The sequence below is a fragment of the Bos taurus genome, chromosome Y, assembly GCF_002263795.3.
Source record: "Bos taurus isolate L1 Dominette 01449 registration number 42190680 breed Hereford chromosome Y, ARS-UCD2.0, whole genome shotgun sequence".
NCBI classification, from domain to species: Eukaryota; Metazoa; Chordata; class Mammalia; order Artiodactyla; family Bovidae; genus Bos; species Bos taurus.
The window spans coordinates 21719986-21736311 of record NC_082638.1 but is presented as its reverse complement, the minus strand read 5'-3'; the positions used below and the strand labels follow the sequence as shown (position 1 = coordinate 21736311).

The 16326-nt window shown below is 47.3% G+C and overlaps 1 protein-coding gene across 2 annotated transcripts; it reads right to left on the bottom strand.

Annotated features, from left to right (window-relative positions):
• Positions 1–528: 528 nt before the first annotated feature.
• Positions 529–5868, bottom strand: LOC132344504 (melanoma antigen preferentially expressed in tumors). 2 transcript variants are annotated; one of them, XM_059884132.1, is made up of 5 exons: positions 5695–5868; positions 4694–4760; positions 3000–3319; positions 2113–2715; positions 529–1354 (listed from the first exon to the last, which is right to left on the bottom strand). In XM_059884132.1, the coding sequence occupies exons 2-5, from the start codon at positions 4727–4729 to the stop codon at positions 778–780; spliced, it is 1536 nt and encodes a 511-aa protein (XP_059740115.1). In that variant the 5' UTR covers positions 4730–4760; positions 5695–5868; the 3' UTR covers positions 529–777. The 2 variants fall into 2 exon arrangements, with proteins under 2 accessions (XP_059740115.1, XP_059740116.1); XM_059884133.1 differs by lacking the exon at positions 4694–4760.
• Positions 5869–16326: the final 10458 nt, after the last annotated feature.

The following is a 16326-nucleotide window of genomic DNA, read 5'->3' as shown; positions in this document are numbered from 1 at the left end:
CCAAAGAATCAGATCCAGCTGAGCAGTGGGAAGGTGGGCACGGGCTGGTGTGTCCCAAAGGCTCCAGATGGTCTGCTGGTGAATATGCCCCAGGACTCCGGGCCTGACGTTGTACAGTGAACCCATCTTGGCACTGCCCATGGCCCGAGATGGAGGTTTTGCATCTGCTGGATCCACTGAGGAAAACCCCAGTGGCTGGGTGGGGTTAGTAGTAGGGGTTCCTTGGAAGAAGATTCCCACCAGCGGTGCTCACTCCTGGACACTTAGTTCAGTCCAGGCCCTGAGGATGCACCTTGTATATGATGACAGATTGAACAGCCTCAGAAATAAGTGAGGAGGTGGATGCCCTGGAAATGAGAACCACAGGGAGTGGAAAGATGGTGCCCTGAACTCCTTTAGCTGATCCTGGCCTATCAGAGAGCATCTAGGCCCCACTCATGCTCAGGCCGTTTTATAGAACCACTAACAGGAGAGTCATGAATTTCAAGGGGAGAATCATGGTCACAGGTCACAGAGGACACCAAATGATTGACATTGAAGTTCCCTTTATTTCTTTGTAACAATCCAACAGAGGGGTAATGACCCCATCACCCTACCAAGCCCAAAATTCCCCCTCCAAAAATCAGATTCACATTTCTAACTGTGTAGGAACATATCTCTCCAAAAATCCCACCAAGCCCTCCCCCACTGCCCACTCTAAATCACTTTCTCCTGCTTACACTGAAAAATTGTCTGAAACTGTTGTGTTCATTCTCAGCCTGCCACTCATGAGCTGGGCTAGTCGGGCAAGTAGCAGGGGCACAGGATGGGCTCGGTGTCATAGAGGATCTGGTCACCGCAGTGTGGACAGGGGCTGGCGCTGACCCAGAACATGCTGGACCGCCCAGACTTGCACAGAAGCTGCTTGAGCCGGGCATGCAGCTGAGCCAGAAGGCCCAGGTGCAGGGTGCCATGCACATCCTCATAGCTCTCCAGGGGTGCAGGGTACAGCACGTGGCTCAGCTTACTCAGCCCCATGGTGTGGTGCAGCAGGCTCTCCAGCACAGCCATAGAGATAGGGTTGCCACAGAAGCTGAAGGTGGTGAGCTGGGAGCAGCCGCTCAGGGAGGGTAAGAGGGCACTGAACTGAGAGTCCATGATGCCGCACTCATCCAGGTCCAGTTCCTGCAGGGTGGCTGAGGTCCTCTCAATCAGGACCTGCAGGGACTCCAAGTTGAGGCTGGTCAGGTTGACCCCGCTGAGGCCAAGGTCCTTCAGCAGGCTGACGCTCGGGCACTGCGACAGGTATGTCAGGTCTGACTCCGAAATCAGGCAATTGGTGATCGACAGGGTCTCCAGAGGGGTGTTCAGGCACCTGGGGAAAGACAGAGCAGTTAGTGTCAGGGGCAGAGGGATATGGGGAGGAGAGGCCCCTTTCACAGGAACACAGGGGATCTCACTGGCTTGGAGCTGGCCTCTCACCTCCTTGACAGGAAGGCAGGGGTTCTTCCAGGGGGAAGGTCATGCTCATATGGTTATGACCTCCCCCTGCACAAAATGATGAACTATTTTTAATGTGGGAAACAAACTGTAAACAAAGATTATTTGCCTATTTCAGCTTACTAGTATTTTGTTCACAGGAATTAAGATGTTTGTACAGGACACGGCTAGTTGAATTCAACAGCAGGCTGGATGCAGTAGACATGGGCTGGTGGGTCCCAGCAGTTACAGACGATCCCTGGGTGCATATCCCCCAGATATCCGGGGGCCACAAACCATCCATCATCACCGACAATTCATCCATCATCACCTACAATTCTTTGTCATTCTCTGTCATCGTCTCAGCTAAGACATCACTCTCTCGGAAAGAATTCCCAAGGGCATCACACCTGACCCCCACTATGCGGACTCCCAGCACAAGTCCCATTTGGCAGCATCTAACCTAGGCCACGCCTCTGACCCTAACCAGGGAGGTGACCTGACAAGAAGCCCGGGGACAGAGCGGCCATACCGTGAGGACTTCCAAGTGGCCTGTGCACACTGGCCATGTCCCCAGCAGGCACAAATAGACACCCCGATGGTAAAGAAATGAAAGAGGCCAGGTTTTGCTGCAGAGCTGGCGCCACACCTCACCTGAGCACCTGGTGCAGGCGGCCCTCGAGGAAGGAGATGGAGTCCAGGTAGAGCTCCTGCAGGTGGGGCAGGTTCAGGAACTGTGCACTGAGCTGGTTGACGCAGTTCTCCTGGTCCGGGGTGGTATGTGGCAATATGTGGATGCGAGACAGCAGCAGCCGGCGCAGGTTGCCCATCCGGCCCAGGTGCGGCAGGAACCTGCTCAGCGTGGCCAGCTTCCAGATGCAGTTGACCTCCAGGTCCTGAATGGAGTCCAGCTGCACCACCTTCAGGATCTTCCTGATGCTCTTCATGGGCATGGTGAAGATCCTCAGCTTCTGGCAGCGGATGTGCAGCAGCTTCCCCCTCTTCTTGGCCTTCTTCAGCAGGTAGCTGAGGGTCTCATCCAGAGTGTCCTCCTTGATGCACAGGTCGACCAGCACCTCCACAGGGGCCTGCTCTGGCTTCAGCCCCGCCTGCGCCTCCACCCTGCACCTCTTCTGCATTGGTTGGGCTGGCTCAGGCTCCAGCAGTGAGCAAACACTGACCTTCATCCCGGACCACAGGGTCCAGAAGTCCTGGTGGGTTTTCCGGCGCAAGTCCAGCACCTGCAGCTTCCACCGCCTGTGAGGCCGCAGGGGAAAGGCTGAGCCATGCAGAGGCCAATGGGCACCAGGACCCCATGAGTTCTCTGCACTCCACGTACCACAGCTCCTCTGGCTTCTAGGTCCCCCTTGGTTCCCACTTTAAGGGATAATGGGGGGTGGCCCACATGCTTTTTCTGCCCTCTCCCCCTCAACCAGTCCTATACATCCAATTGCTTGTTTCCATATGAGTCCTCATCCACCTGCCCTGTCTGCACCTTGCTTACACCCCCAGGCCTCACCAGTCTGCCAGGTTGACCTTACCTGGGGCGGACCTCCTGAGCAAGCAGGACATCCAGACCATCGAGTGCTGCCTGGAAGGTGTCCAGATGAGGCTGGTGGTCTTGCATCAGGGCCCCCAGTGGGAGGCAGGGGAAGGGCCAGGCCTGCACCATCGCCTTCAGGGCCTCTGTGTGCCTTCCAGCAAAGGCCTCCATAAACAGTGGTGGAAAGAGCTCGATGGGCAGCTCCTCCAGAGCCATGATGGCCAAGGCCTCATTGCGCAGCAGGCACTGTGCGCCCAGCTCCAGGAGTCGGGGTGGGGCCTGGACGTTCATCCTGAAGAACCTCCTCTGGAATGAGTCCTGGGAGGACGTCAGAGAGCAAGGGCATGGGAGTGGGGGGTGGCGTTTCCTTCTCTGGTCAAGGAACCGGGGAGACCCTGCTGTCCCTCCACCCTCAGGGAACCAAGGCAGGGTCAGAGACATCCTCTGGCCACAAAGTCACAGCTTTTGTCCCACCAGCACATGGACAAGCATCTCTCCAGGCAGCAACACAGGGACAAGGTGACCTCTTGCTCCATCCCGTATCTCCTGGCTGCTGCATTTAATCCCAGCCCTACTGGCCGGTAGATACCTAGGAGTCTGACAGCTGACCCCACTCTCTTCAGAGAAAGCTTCTGATTATTACTCAAGGGCTGAAAACAGGAATCAGGAGTTTAGCCCAACACAGCCTGTCTCTAAACTCCAACCAATAACTCACACAATGAGTGCTGTTAGGTCACTACATAAAAAAGTCACTTTCACTGGGTGTCTCTTCTACAAATGTTATTACCATTTGGTTCAGTGGACCAAAGCACTCACATTCAGAACAAAACCTCCACTCTTTCAAATATTCTACAGATTTTTTTTTTTTTTTTTGTATCCCATGGGATTAAAAAAGTCTTTAGCTTTTAATACAAAAAGAAACCCCCAAAATCCTTTAGGCTAGTCAAATCACAAAACTGTAAAATAATATGAACTATAATCACTGGTCTCAAACTAAAATGTAAAATGTCACCCAAAAATTCCTCCTAATTAGATGTCTTTCATTAAATCAATTCCAGGAACTTCCCTGAATTTCAGTGTGGAGGACTGTATTCTTTCACAGCAGGGGCATGAGTTCTATCCCCTTCAGGGATCTATGACACCAGATGCTGTTCTGTGTGGCCCCATCCCCTAAATCTCACCCCACCCTAACCCATCCCTCACTGCCCCTACCCTGTCAAATTTTATCTAGTTAGGAAATGTTGTAATGATCTGTACAAGTGGAGAAAATCAGAGAAGCAACCAAACTGTCTGGGATAAAGGTAAAACTGCATGTAGACGGAAAAGCAAAGTATACAATTGCCAACGTGAATGGAAAGGCAAAGAAAATTCTCCACAGGATCGTGGCCTGCATGGACTGTCCCATGAAGACCCCAGCAGGTACATCTGTCAGAGCCCAATGCTCCAGCGTGGAGCAGTGTGCTCAGTCCTCAGACCCTCTTCTCCTTCCAGGACACAGTTTTCCGATTCTGGCTGAAATTTCCATTTCCAGATAAAGTGCTATCTTACTACTAGATTTCCATCCAGCTAAGGCTGAGTGGTTTTTGTTTTTGTTTTTGTTTTTTTACTTTCTCACTACATACAACTGATGGGATCCTGTCTGTTCACAATAGGTTACCAAAATATTTAAAAATATAAAAGAAGAAAACTAACCTGAAGGTACATTCGTTGGGGGAGTTTGGGCCACATCAAAATCAACCAAATGTTCACATTCAGACAGCTTTGTGTGGATGGTGATGTCACCCCAGAAAACAAAGAAACAAAGTAAGATTCCTGAGTATCACACTGTCACTTCTACACTGTCAGACAGTGAAACATGTTCCCGTTCACAGAGGAACAGAGGTGTAATGGAGGGATGATGGGTCCTCCAGATTTTGAGAGTGAAGAATTCCCTGGAACTGGTCAGATCAAAATACACCTAGGAATGGGGAACACATGTATACCTGTGGCGGATTCATTTTGATATTTGGCAAAACTAATACAATTATGTAAAGTTTAAAAATAAAATAAAATTAGAGGAAAAAAAAAAAATACACCTAGGAGCTGGCCAGGAGAACAGAGGGACCAGACATTTGTAACAAAACCATGAAAGTACCCAAGAAAGTGTGCTTTGTTTGGAGGAATTCAAAGACTTATCTTAGCCTAGGCTTGTGAAATTGTCAGAAGAGGGAGTGGCTAAAAAGGGACCAGTGGATCCCTTAAACCCAAGACAAACCCAAGATCCAGACTTCCTTCCTCCCTGGAGGCAAAAGGGCATTTCCTTTGTGAAGCTAGGCTATTACATTTACGAATGTGTTTTAGGAGAGGATGGAACTGTTTTGGCTGGCCAAACCTTGGACAGGCATTGTTTTGCCTGAAAGCCACTTATGGCTTAGGGTCGTGGGCTCTCCTGAAGGGAAATAAACGTGGGCCAAGGACATAAATCTGTGTCAGCAAATGGCTGTAAACCGGAGGCTCAGGGGTCCTCTGCACATCCCAGCCTGGGCTCTGTCCAGCGACCTGTACCCTCAACATGACCTTCAAAGGCTCCTTCCCAATGTAGCTGGGTAACCTGACCTTCCCTCAGTGCCAGTGAACAAGAAATCCAAAGCGCCTTTGAAACCGCCCTCCCGCCCAACCCCAACCCCTCTCCCTCCCTTAAGGCTCTCACTTACAGAGATTCTGATGGGAGCTCAACTTTAAGCCCACAAATACAATTCAGTTTTTCCTTTGCTCTGCATTAAGAACAGGTAGCCACACGGACTTTCTCCCTGGGGAGGTGCAAATCCTGCATCAAAGGGTCTGGGTTGAAGCCCCTTCTGGGCCGGCTGACACACTGGTTCTGTTGAGGTCTCAGAACACAGACAAATGGAACCTCTCCACGCCTGGCATTGTGATGCCCCAACAATTCTATATGGAAGGCAAGAAGGAGGCCTTCCCTGAAAGCTACTCTACAGTTTGTTAACTTCCTGGATATGGCATTCACCAAATTCCCACCATCCCCATCAGCAGCCAGAGATGTGGGTGTCCCTTAAATAGAGTTAAAACCCCTAAAATAGGGTTAAGCTGGAATGTGCCTTAAGGGCACTTTGACTTCCGGCAATCACCTTGGCCAAACAGCTGCAGAAGCTCAAGATTAGCAACGAAGAGAATCATCCAGTCCCTGATTAAGTAACAACCATGAGGATGCTGGCACTTTCCACCAGTACTTCAAATAACTTTCAGAGAGAAGTCGAAATTCACCCCTGGTTTCCTTTCCAGCCTGGTGAGTGTGAGAAAGCCAAGGCAGGGCTCTGCCATGCTCCACGAAGGAGGAACTGGAAGGCCTACTTGGGGGAAGATGGACGAATGTGCCCCAGTGAACATTAGGAAGAGCTAGCTGACTTCATAGGGACTCAGGGAAACAGGAAAAAGCAGAAGTCTAAGCTTGGGATGTTTCCATGGGAACTCAGCATCCAGGAGATCTAAGGATGCAGGAGGGACCACTGTCTTCAAATGATCTAAAATCAAGGAGTATCAGTAAAAAGTTTTTTCTAGTGAGGCAGGGGACAGGCCTCTATCCACCCCCAGCTCCACAGAGTCTGTTTGTGCAGGGGACTCACTGAACACCGAAGCACTAGGGGCTCATCTGCATGAAGACGTGTTCTTCTTGCCCAGTGTCAGGTTTGGCCAGGACAACTCCCAGGACCCAGGCGTAGTCAACCTGGGGGACATATCTACCTGTTTTTGTGTTGCACAGGCTGGTGCAGCCACTGAGCTCATTTCGTCATGGGAAGAGCTCATTCCCTCTCTAGTGGCAGAATTCCTTCTGTGACTGCAAAGCATCTGCTCCCCAGGGCTTTCCTGGGGCCCTTTGGAATGAATCTGCACCCAAAGAGTCACTAGAAATGTTGGAAAATGACCCTCCCTGGCTTCTGGAGGAAGACCACAGCCTGGATGATCCTCAGAGGCCCCAGACTGACGAGAAGCCTTGGGGACCCAGCCTCCAGCAGCCGAGATCCCACCTGGAGTTCCAGTATGTCTGTCCTCCCTCCACTCTGGAGTCAGACCCCTGCTTACACTGGAATAGTCTACCCTCTCTATGAGACCTCTTTGTCTCTTTCTGTGCTTGGCTAGACAGATTCAATGACATCTAGACCTAAACAAAAGAGGCCCCCTCCTTCTTCCTCCTGATTGAAGACTTGCCAGATGTCTAGGTCACCCTAACTCTAACCAGTTACTCCCTAGGGTGGTGATTCTAGAGGCAAAGCAACAGTAGGATGGAGTCGGTGGGGGAAGGGAGGTTGAGGGCCCTATCCAGGCAGGTAGGACTGCAGCACTTGGCAGGGGATAGCCCAGAACAAGGGGGAGGCAGAAAATGACAGCAGAACTAGGGGCCTAGACTCCTGGCTCTCAGAGCTGCATCTCATTTTCTGGAGGGGTGTCAGGATCGCTGAGGGCACTGCAGCCTGCACTTGGGGCCTAGGAGTGCCCCGAGGTGGTAGGGACAGAATAAGAGAACAGAATGTTCAAACAGTTAGCTTGAAACTTCATTAGGGAACTGTAGATAGAGAAGAAACTTTATGGGGTTTTGGGAGACCACAATAAGACTAATGACACTCAAGAAAATAATGGGAAAATTCTGAAACATGCAGGCTTGCTTGACACATAAAGCAAAACAAATGCTTAGCATCAAAGCCAGCTTGGATTTCTTTTTTTTTTTTTTAATTTTATTTAATTTTTAAACTTTACATAATTGTATCAGTTTTGCCAAATATCAAAATGAATCCACCACAGGTATACATGTGTGCCCCATCCTGAACCCTCCTCCCTCCTCCCTCCCCATACCATCCCTCTGGGTCGTCCCAGTGCATTAGCCCCAAGCGTCCAATATCGTGCATTGAACCTGGACTGGCATCTCGTTTCACCAAGCTAACTTGCTTAGCAACAAAACCATGCAGCAGAAGCATGAGACATGGCCCAAAATAATCAAACTGTGGTGGCAAGAGACTTACATCCTGGCTAGTGAGCTCCATGAGTTAATAACCCCAGAAACATGGTCTTTGGCCACTAAGACAACTTCTTTCCAGAATGTGCCCCCAAACAATAAAACAATAGCAGAAAACAGGACCTACAACCTGCCCAGTGATCAACAACTTACTGCTGCTGCTGGTAAGTCGCTCAGTCGTGTCCGGCTCTGTGCGACCCCATAGACGGCAGCCCACCAGGCTCCAACGTCCCTGGGATTCTCCAGGCAAGAACATTGGAGGGGGTTGCCATTTCCTTCTCCAATGCGGGAAAGTGAAAGGGAAGTCGCTCAGTCATATCCGACTCTTCACGACCCCATGGACTGCAGCCCACCAGGCTCCTCCATCCATGGGATTTTCCAGGCAAGAGTGCTGGAATGGGGTGTCATTGCCTTCTCCAAATCAACAACTTAATGCCTCCCCAAAACAGGCTCTGTGCATACAAAACACTATCACTTTTGGAAAGATGACTTTTCAAAATGAAAGACCTGCATTGAATTGAGACCTGAAAATATTTTTCCCAAGTAATACTACAGGGAAGTCTAGTGTGCTGCAGTCCATGGGATGGCAAAGAGTTGGATACTACTGAGCAACTGAAATGAACTGAACTGAACTACGATATCCTAGCCTGACCATATAGAATGGACAAATAAACTTCCCTGCCCTACCTGGGGGAGGCACTGGTAATGGAAACATGCTGTCTACTCAAGAAAAAGAAGATATTTTCCCCCCTCCCCTCTTCCTCTGATTGTGAAAGTGTAACTGAGTACTTAGGGCAACACAAGGCTTGTGAACCTTCCAAGTGTCCTCCTGTAATAAATGACTTCTTTTCTAGCACTTCACTTTTCATATAATTTCTTTCTAGTATTAAGTATTAGTCGCTCAGACATGTCTGACTTTTTGTGACCCCATAGACTGTAGCCCATCAGGCTCCTCTGTCCTTGGGATTCTCTAGGCAAAAATACTGGAGTGGGTTGCTATTTCCAACTCCAGTGGACCTTCCCAACTGTACATAAAGGAGACTTCATTAACGTGCAGTAGAGGATACCCCCAGTTAACCTGTTACAGAAAATTGCCTCTTAAGTCTTTAAATTCTATATCAGTTCTATACCTCTGCTTGGCCGATTGCTTATTTATGTAGGTTTTAAGGTGAATGACCTGGGGCTATTTGTTCTATCATGACACAGAAAGGACTGTGGTGCCAGAGCTCTTGGGAGCCCTGGAAACAATACCTAATAGTTTCACAGGGTCTGACTGTTTCTTTTTGCTTAAGGAAGATGCCAGTGTCTGTCCCTCCTTCCTATTTCCAAGGGCACATGAAGGGAGCACTGAGACTGGACACACAGATGAGAGAGGCTCAGAGGAAGTGGGTGCGGGCAGCTTGGGAGGGAATATTTCTAATATTTACAAAGTGGCTAGCTGGCATCCTTCTCGGTGACTGGAAGGGACACCTTGTGAGACAATCATGTTCATCTTCTAGTAAGCAGTATGTATGAGGCAGGTGACATACAACACAGGCATAACTAACACTGTTTTGTTAGGTGACATACAACACAAGTATAACTAATGTTTTATATTGGATATAAAGGTTAATACTGGAGAAGGTGATGGCACCCCACTCCAGTACTCTTGCCTGAAAAATCCCATGGACGGAGAAGCCTGGTAGGCTGCAGTCCATGAGGTTGCCCAGAGTCGGACACGACTGACCGACTTCACTTTCACTTTTCACTTTCATGCATTGGAGGAGGAAGTGGCAACCCACTCCAAAGTTCTTGCCTGGAGAATCCCAGGGAAGGGCGAGCCTGGTGGGCTTCCGCTCAGAGTCGCACAGAGTCGAACACGACTGACCGACTTCACTTTCACTTTTCACTTTCATGCATTGGATGAGGAAATGGCAACCCACTCCAGTGTTCTTGCCTGGAGAATCCCAGGGAAGGGCGAGCCTGGTGGGCTTCCGCACAGAGTCGCACAGAGTCGAACACGACTGAAAAACTTCCCTCCCTCCCCTCAAAGGTTAATAGAGTAAACCCTAAGAGTTCTCATCAAAATGAAAATACTTTTTTCTATTTAAAATTGTATTCAATTTATCCATTGATAAATGTTCACTAGACTTACTGTGCTTATCATTGCAGGATGGATGTAAGTGGATTCATGATGCTGAACACCTTAAACTTACACAGGGCTATATGTCAATTCTATTAATGTCTCAGTAAGACTGGAAAGAAAAATTAAAAAGCCATGATATTCCACTCAGGTTGTCTGAATAAACGAAAAGCAAGCAAGCCTCAAATATAATGACAGGCAAACCTGATCTGTTCGGTGGAGCAGGGCCACCAGGGTGACAACTCATGTTGAGAGTGCAAAGCCAACTTAATAATGTAAGGCACAATTATTATATTTTCCCACAGCCATTCCGTATTTTTTATTTTATTATTTTTTTAAATTTTATTTTATTTTTAAACTTTACAATATTGTATTAGTTTTGCCAAATATCGAAATGAATCCGCCACAGGTATACCCGCGTTCCCCATCCTGAACCCACCTCCCTCCTCCCCCCCCTACCCTCCCTCTGGGTCGTCCCAGTGCACCAGCCCCAAGCATCCAGTACCGTGCATCGAACCTGGACTGGCGACTCGTTTCATACGTGATATTACACATGTTTCAATGCTATTCTCCCAAATCTCCCCACCCTCTCCCTCTCCCACAGAGTCCATAAGACTGATCTATACATTGGTGTCTCTTTTGTTGTCTCGTACACAGGGTTATTGTCACCATCTTTCTAAATTCCATATATATGCGTTAGTATACGGTATTGGTGTTTTTCTTTCTGGCTTACTTCACTCTGTATAATAGATTCCAGTTTTATCCATCTCATTGGAACTGATTCAAATGTATTCTTTTTAATGGCTGAGTAATACTCCATTGTGTATATGTACCACAGCTTTCTTATCCATTCATCTGCTGATGGGCATCTAGGTTGCTTCCATGTCCTGGCTATTATAAACAGTGGTGCGATGAACATTGGGGTACACGTGTCTCTTTCCATTCTGGTTTCCTCAGTGTGTATGCCCAGCAGTGGGATTGCTGGATCATAAGGCAGTTCTATTTCCAGTTGTTTAAGGAATCTCCACACTGTTCTCCATAGTGGCTGTACTAGTTTGCATTCCCACCAACAGTGTAAGAGAGTTCCCTTTTCTCCACACCCTCTCCAGCATTTATTGCTTGTAGACTTTTGGATCGCAGCCATTCTGACTGGCGTGAAATGGTACCTCATAGTGGTTTGGATTTGCATTTATCTGATAATGAGTGATGTTGAGCATTTTTTCATGTGTTTGTTAGCCATCTGTATGTCTTCTTTGGAGAAATGTCTATTTAGTTCTTTGGCCCATTTTTTGATTGGGTCATTTATTTTTCTGGAATTGAGCTGTAGGAGTTGCTTGTATATTTTTGAGATCAGTTGTTTGTCCGTTGCTTCATTTGCTATTATTTTCTCCCATTCTGAAGGCTGCCTTTTCACCTTGCTAATAGTTTCCTTTGTTGTGCAGAAGCTTTTAAGTTTAATTAGGTCCCATTTGTTTATTTTTGCTTTTATTTCCAATATTCTGGGAGGTGGGTCATAGAGGATCCTGCTGTGATGTATGTCGGAGAGGGTTTTGCCTATGTTCTCCTCTAGGAGTTTTATAGTTTCTGGTCTTACGTTGAGATCTTTAATCCATTTTGAGTTTATTTTTCTGTATGGTGTTAGACAGTGTTCTAGTTTCATTCTTTTACAAGTGGTTGACCAGTTTTCCCAGCACCACTTGTTAAAGAAATTGTCTTTAATCCATTGTATATTCTTGCCACCTTTGTCAAAGATGAGGTGTCCATATGTGCGTGGATTTATCTCTGGGCTTTCTATTTTGTTCCATTGATCAATATTTCTGTATTTGTGCCAGTACCATACTGTCTTGATAACTGTGGCTTTGTAATAGAGTCTGAAGTCAGGTAGGTTGATTCCTCCAGTTGCATTCTTCTTTCTCAAGATAGCTTGGGCTATTCGAGGTTTTTTGTATTTCCATACAAATTGTGAAATTATTTGTTCTAGCTCTGTGAAGAATACCATTGGTAGCTTCTTAGGGATTGCATTGAATCTATGAATTGCTTTGGGTAGTATACTTATTTTCACTATATTGATTCTTCCAATCCATGAACATGGTATATTTCCCCATCTATTAGTGTCCCCTTTGCTTTCTTTCACCAGTGTTTTATAGTGTTCTATATATAGGTCTTTAGTTTCTTTAGGTAGATAAATTCCTAAGTATTTCATTCTTTCCGTTGCAATGGTGACTGGAATTGTTTCCTTAATTTCTCTTTCAGTTTTCTCAGTATTAGTGTATAGGAATGCAAGGGATTTCTGTGTGTTGATTTTATATCCTGCAACTTTACTATAATCATTGATTAGTTCTAGTAATTTTCTGGTGGAGTCTTTAGGGTTTTCTATGTAAAGGATCATGTCATCTGCAAACAGTGAGAGTTTTACTTCTTCTTTTCCAATTTGGATTCCTTTTATTTCTTTTTCTGCTCTGATTGCTGTGGCCAAAACTTCCAAAACTATGTTGAATAGTAATGGTGAAAGTGGGCACTCTTGTCTTGTTCCTGACTTTAGAGGAAATGCTTTCAATTTTTCACCATTGAGGATAATGTTTGCTGTGGGTTTGTCATATATAGCTTTTATTATGTTGAGGTATGTTCCTTCTATTCCTGCTTTCTGGAGAGTTTTTATCATAAATGGATGTTGAATTTTGTCAAAGGCTTTCTCAGCATCTATTGAGATAATCATATGGTTTTTGTTTTTCAATTTGTTAATGTGGTGTATAACCTTGATTGATTTGCAGATATTGAAGAATCCTTGCACCCCTGGGATAAAGCCCACTTGGTCCTGGTGTATGGTCTTTTTAATGTGTTGTTGGATTCTGATTGCTAGAATTTTGTTAAGGATTTTTGCATCTATGTTCATCAGTGATATTGGCCTGTAGTTTTCTTTTTTTGTGGGATCTTTGTCAGGTTTTGGTATTAGGGTGATGGTGGCCTCATAGAATGAGTTTGGATGTTTACCTTCCTCTGCAATTTTCTGGAAGAGTTCGAGCAGGATAGGTGTTAGCTCTTCTCTAAATTTTTGGTAGAATTCAGCTGTGAAGCTGTCTGGACCTGGGCTTTTGTTTGCTGGAAGATTTTTGATTACAGTTTCAATTTGTGTGCTTGTGATGGGTCTGTTAAGATTTTCTAATTCTTCCTGTTCCAGTTTTGGAAAGTTGTACTTTTCTAAGAATTTGTCCATTTCTTCCACGTTGTCCATTTTATTGGCATATAATTGTTGATAGTAGTCTCTTATAATCCTTTGCATTTCTGTGTTGTCTGTTGTGATCTCTCCATTTTCATTTTGTGTGTGTGCCTTTCTCAGCCCTGTGCCTGCCGACTGTGCAACCATTGTGTGTGTGTGTGTGTGTGTGTGTGTGTGCTGTTCTCAGCCCTGTGCCCTGGCGACTGTGCAACCAGTTTGTGTGTGTGTGTGTGTGTGTGTGTGTGTGTGTGTGCGCTGTTCTCAGCCCTGTGCCCTGGCGACTGTGCAACTGTTTTGTGTTTGTGTTTGTGTTTTCCCCTTAGTGAGCTGTGCAATCTTGATAGACCCAAGATCCTTGAGATTCAGGTTCAGCCTGACTGCGCCCCCAGCAGTTGCCTTCACATGTGCAGGGAGCGGGCATGTGCCCAACTCAGCCTCGTGGTCAATCAGATTGCAGGCGGGGATACCAGGCAGCCAATCATCGGTGGCAGTGGGAGGGCCTGTAGGGGCAGCTGCAGTGGTGCCCCAGGCCTGAGGAGGCCTCGTTGCCTCAGGCATAACCCCGGAACTACCTAGTGGCAGGTGAGCACAGGCAGTTCTGGCACCGTTGCCAAATGAGACCGCCAAAGCCAGGGGCGTGGTGCCACCAAACGGGTGCCTGAGGGCCTAGGGGAGGTTTTCTCGGTGCCCCACGCACGCGGAGCCTTGCTCGGCGGGGCGGCCTGTGAGGGCCGGTGGGCCCTCAGGACAAAGCGTGCGGCTGGGCCCACAGGCCCCCGAGTCCCCTTTCGCCATCTCCAGTCTAGTCTGTGCTGACGTTGCTGCTCTCTGGCGGCCTTCCGCCCCCGGTGGTGGGAGGAGCCAGCTAAGTGGAAGGGCCTGTCAGGCCCCTGGCCCCCACCAAGGTCTTCTGTGGAACATAACGTGTTTAAACACACACACACACACACACACAAATCTTCACCGTGGGTTTGTGGCTCCGCCCGACCCAGTCCTGAACCCAGGCATAGTCAGGCGTGCGCAGCATAAAAACGTCGATCTAGTGGCCTCTTCACTGCCGCAGTGGCTTGATCATTTTCCTGTTTCCTATGTGGTCCTCAGACTCCAGGGTGCCCCTGTCCCTGGGGGCCCCAAGATTCAGGCCTTTGGTTCAGATAGTTGGCAAATGAGGTATTTGTTTGTTTGTTTGTTACTGAGAGAAGGCAACAGGAATTCAATCGCTTGGCTCTGGCTGAGTGTGAGACGCCTGGTCAGCAGCCCGTAGGGTAGGTCCTGGGGGATAGAATATTCCCGGAACACGTGACTCACCTTGACCCCAGGATGTGACCTTCTCCTGCCTGGGAAGTGTCAAGCGCTCAGGTTTTCAGTGTGCTCCTGAGGTAAGGTGACAGACATCTTTACAATAAGGAGTAAAGTTGTGTCTTTCTTGCCTTCTGTTTTTCTCCTTTCATTCATGGGCTGACACGTTGTAGTTGAGAGAGATTTCTCCTGATTGGGGATTAGCTGACCCTGAATGCAGGTGATAACTTCAGGGAAGTCATGGTTTCAAGTCACTCTGAAGCTCTCCGAGTTGCAACCTTAGAAACAGGCAATGGGGCTAGTGGCTTGCTTTCCCCTGCCTTCTTGAAAGAAAAAAAGTAAGAGCACCATGGGTTTAAGGTGTGTACAGATGACTCCTACAACTTGGTGAGGCCAAAATGGGGCAATGCACATATCCTAAGGTTTTAGCTATAAAATCAAAGTAATGAAGGTGTGGGTGTTGCATGGTGGCCTGGTGGTTAGGATTCTGGGCTTTCACTGAAGTGGTCTGGGTTCCATCTCTGGTCAGGGAAATGGGATCCCACAAGCCAAGCAGCATGGCCAAATAAATAAAAGAATAAAGTGGTTTGTTCAGAGAAAATGTCATGTGGTTTAACATGTTTACATGGGATATCTTACTCATTTCTGTACCCTTAAGGGCTTTATTTCATTAAGTAGTTGAACTCCACCGGATGGAGGCCGGGGAGCATCTGAGTTCATTTCATGCCAGTAAGCAAGATCTTGTGCCTACGGCTCTGTTGTATAGTTATATAATGCTGGTACAGTTTTGAACTTCACAGCATATCAGTGTTGCCATGTTTTGTTTTGGTCACACCATGTGACTTCATAGGATCTTAGTTCCCCAACCAGGGATCGAACACAGGATCCTGGAAGTGAGAGGGCTGAGTCTTAACCACTGGACTGCCAGGCAACTCCTGTTTTTAGAAGTTTTGGTTTTTTGGTGTGTTTTAACTTTTGCCAAATATAGAGGAGAACTATTCTGTGTGAAAGTATGATGTGAATGATATTAAAATTCAAAATGTTTGTGTTGTACATATTATCTCAAAATTGAATACTTTGAAAGAACTTAAATTTGTTGTCTTGGTCTAGAATCCAGTTGGGTAGTTTAGCCCCAGTGTCTCTCCTGAGGTTGTAGTCCAGCTTTTATTTGGTTTGGCAACCTCTGAAGACTTGGCTTGCTGAATCTAAGCTCTCTCACTTGGCTGTACTCAAATGAGCCCTCAGTTCCCTCTGTGGGCCTCTCCAAGGGGCTGCTCGTACGGAGGCTGCTGTCTTTTCTCAGAATGAGTGATTCAGAAAAGAACTTGCGCCCAAGATAAAGTGCAGAGTCTTTTTCCAGAAGTTACACATCTTCACTTCTGTGTTTGCTAAGTCTCACACCTCAACACTGTGATAGTTTGAGCGAGAAGTACACAGGGGTGGGAATATCAAGAGATGTGATTCTCTTGGGGTCATCTTGAAGGCTGATTTCCATACCCATTAATCCACCATGCCAACCTTTCTTCATATGATCTCAGTTCTGTTACTGTGAGTGAATTATTTGGCTTGTGTACACTTCTTGTGTGCTCAGTTCAGTTCAGTTCAGTTCAGTCACTCAGTCGTGTCCAATTCTTTGTGACCCCATGAATCGCAGCATACCAGGCCTCCCTGTCCATCACAAA